At 61.0% G+C, this 1,006-nt stretch overlaps 1 protein-coding gene across 1 annotated transcript in view; it reads left to right on the top strand.

Moving 5' to 3' along the window:
- LOC104529362 (nuclear receptor subfamily 4 group A member 1-like) overlaps positions 1-449 on the top strand; it is a gene marked incomplete at its 5' end in the record, with an annotated part of 1,538 nt that extends 1,089 nt beyond the window's left edge. The window contains 2 exons of the mRNA XM_029086400.1: positions 1-91; positions 193-449. The exon at positions 1-91 is cut by the window's left edge and continues 145 nt beyond it. Of these exons, the coding sequence (XP_028942233.1) occupies positions 1-91; positions 193-449 (348 nt within the window). The remainder of the gene's footprint in view (positions 92-192) is intronic.
- Positions 450-1,006: the final 557 nt, after the last annotated feature.

Raw genomic sequence — 1,006 nt, 5'->3', positions numbered from 1 at the left:
GACGCCATCCTCGAGTTCTCCCAGAGCCTCCACCGCATGAACGTCGACGTCCCTTCCTTCTCCTGCCTCGCCGCCCTCGTCATCATCACAGGTGAGACCCCTTTGTCTACATCCCCACCAAACCACGACCACCTTCCCTACCCTGTGACCATCACCTTGGCCTCACATCTCTGTGGGTACCTGTCCCCTTAGACCGTCACGGGTTGAAGGAACCCAAGCGGGTGGAGGAGCTGCAGAACCGCATCGTGAGTTGCCTGAAGGACCACGTAGCAGCAGCGGGGACCGAGCCCAGTCGCCCCGGTTGCCTCTCCAAGTTGTTGGGCAAATTACCGGAGCTGCGCAGCCTCTGCACCCAGGGCCTCCAGCGCATCTTCTACCTGAAACTGGAGGACCTGGTACCACCACCACCCATCGTCGATAAGATCTTCATGGACACGCTGCCCTTCTGACCCTTCCTAAGGACACCTGAGACCCCCATTGGGGACACCTGGGACCCACCCATGGACACCTAGATCATCTCTAGGGACACCTGGGGACACTTGGGACCCCTCTGCGGACACCTAGATCATCTCTAGGGACAGCTGAGACTCCCTGGGGACACCTGGGACCCCCCCTTGGACACCTAGATCACCTCTAGGGACACCTGGGGACACCTGGGACACCTTTGGGGATATCTAGATCACCTCTAGGAACAGCTGCAACCCCCCTGGGGACACCTGGGACCCCCCTGGAGACACTTGGGACTCCCTTGGGGACACCTGAGACCCCTTTGGGGACACCTGGGACCCCTTTGGGGACACCTGGGACTCCCCTGGGGACACCTGGGACCCCCCTGTGGACACCTAGATCACATCTAGGAACACCTGGGACCCCTTTGGGGACAACTGGGACGCCCCTGGGGACATCTGGGACCCCCTTGGGAACACCTAGATCACCCCTAGGGACACCTGGGTCCCTCCTCAGATACCTGGATCTCCTTGGGGACACTCAGGTCCCCTACGTGCCT

This window comes from Antrostomus carolinensis, unplaced genomic scaffold, assembly GCF_000700745.2.
Source record: "Antrostomus carolinensis isolate BGI_N321 unplaced genomic scaffold, ASM70074v2 scaffold30858, whole genome shotgun sequence".
NCBI lineage: Eukaryota > Metazoa > Chordata > Aves > Caprimulgiformes > Caprimulgidae > Antrostomus > Antrostomus carolinensis.
Note: the sequence above shows the minus strand (reverse complement) of the source record. Positions and strands in the feature narration are given on the sequence as shown.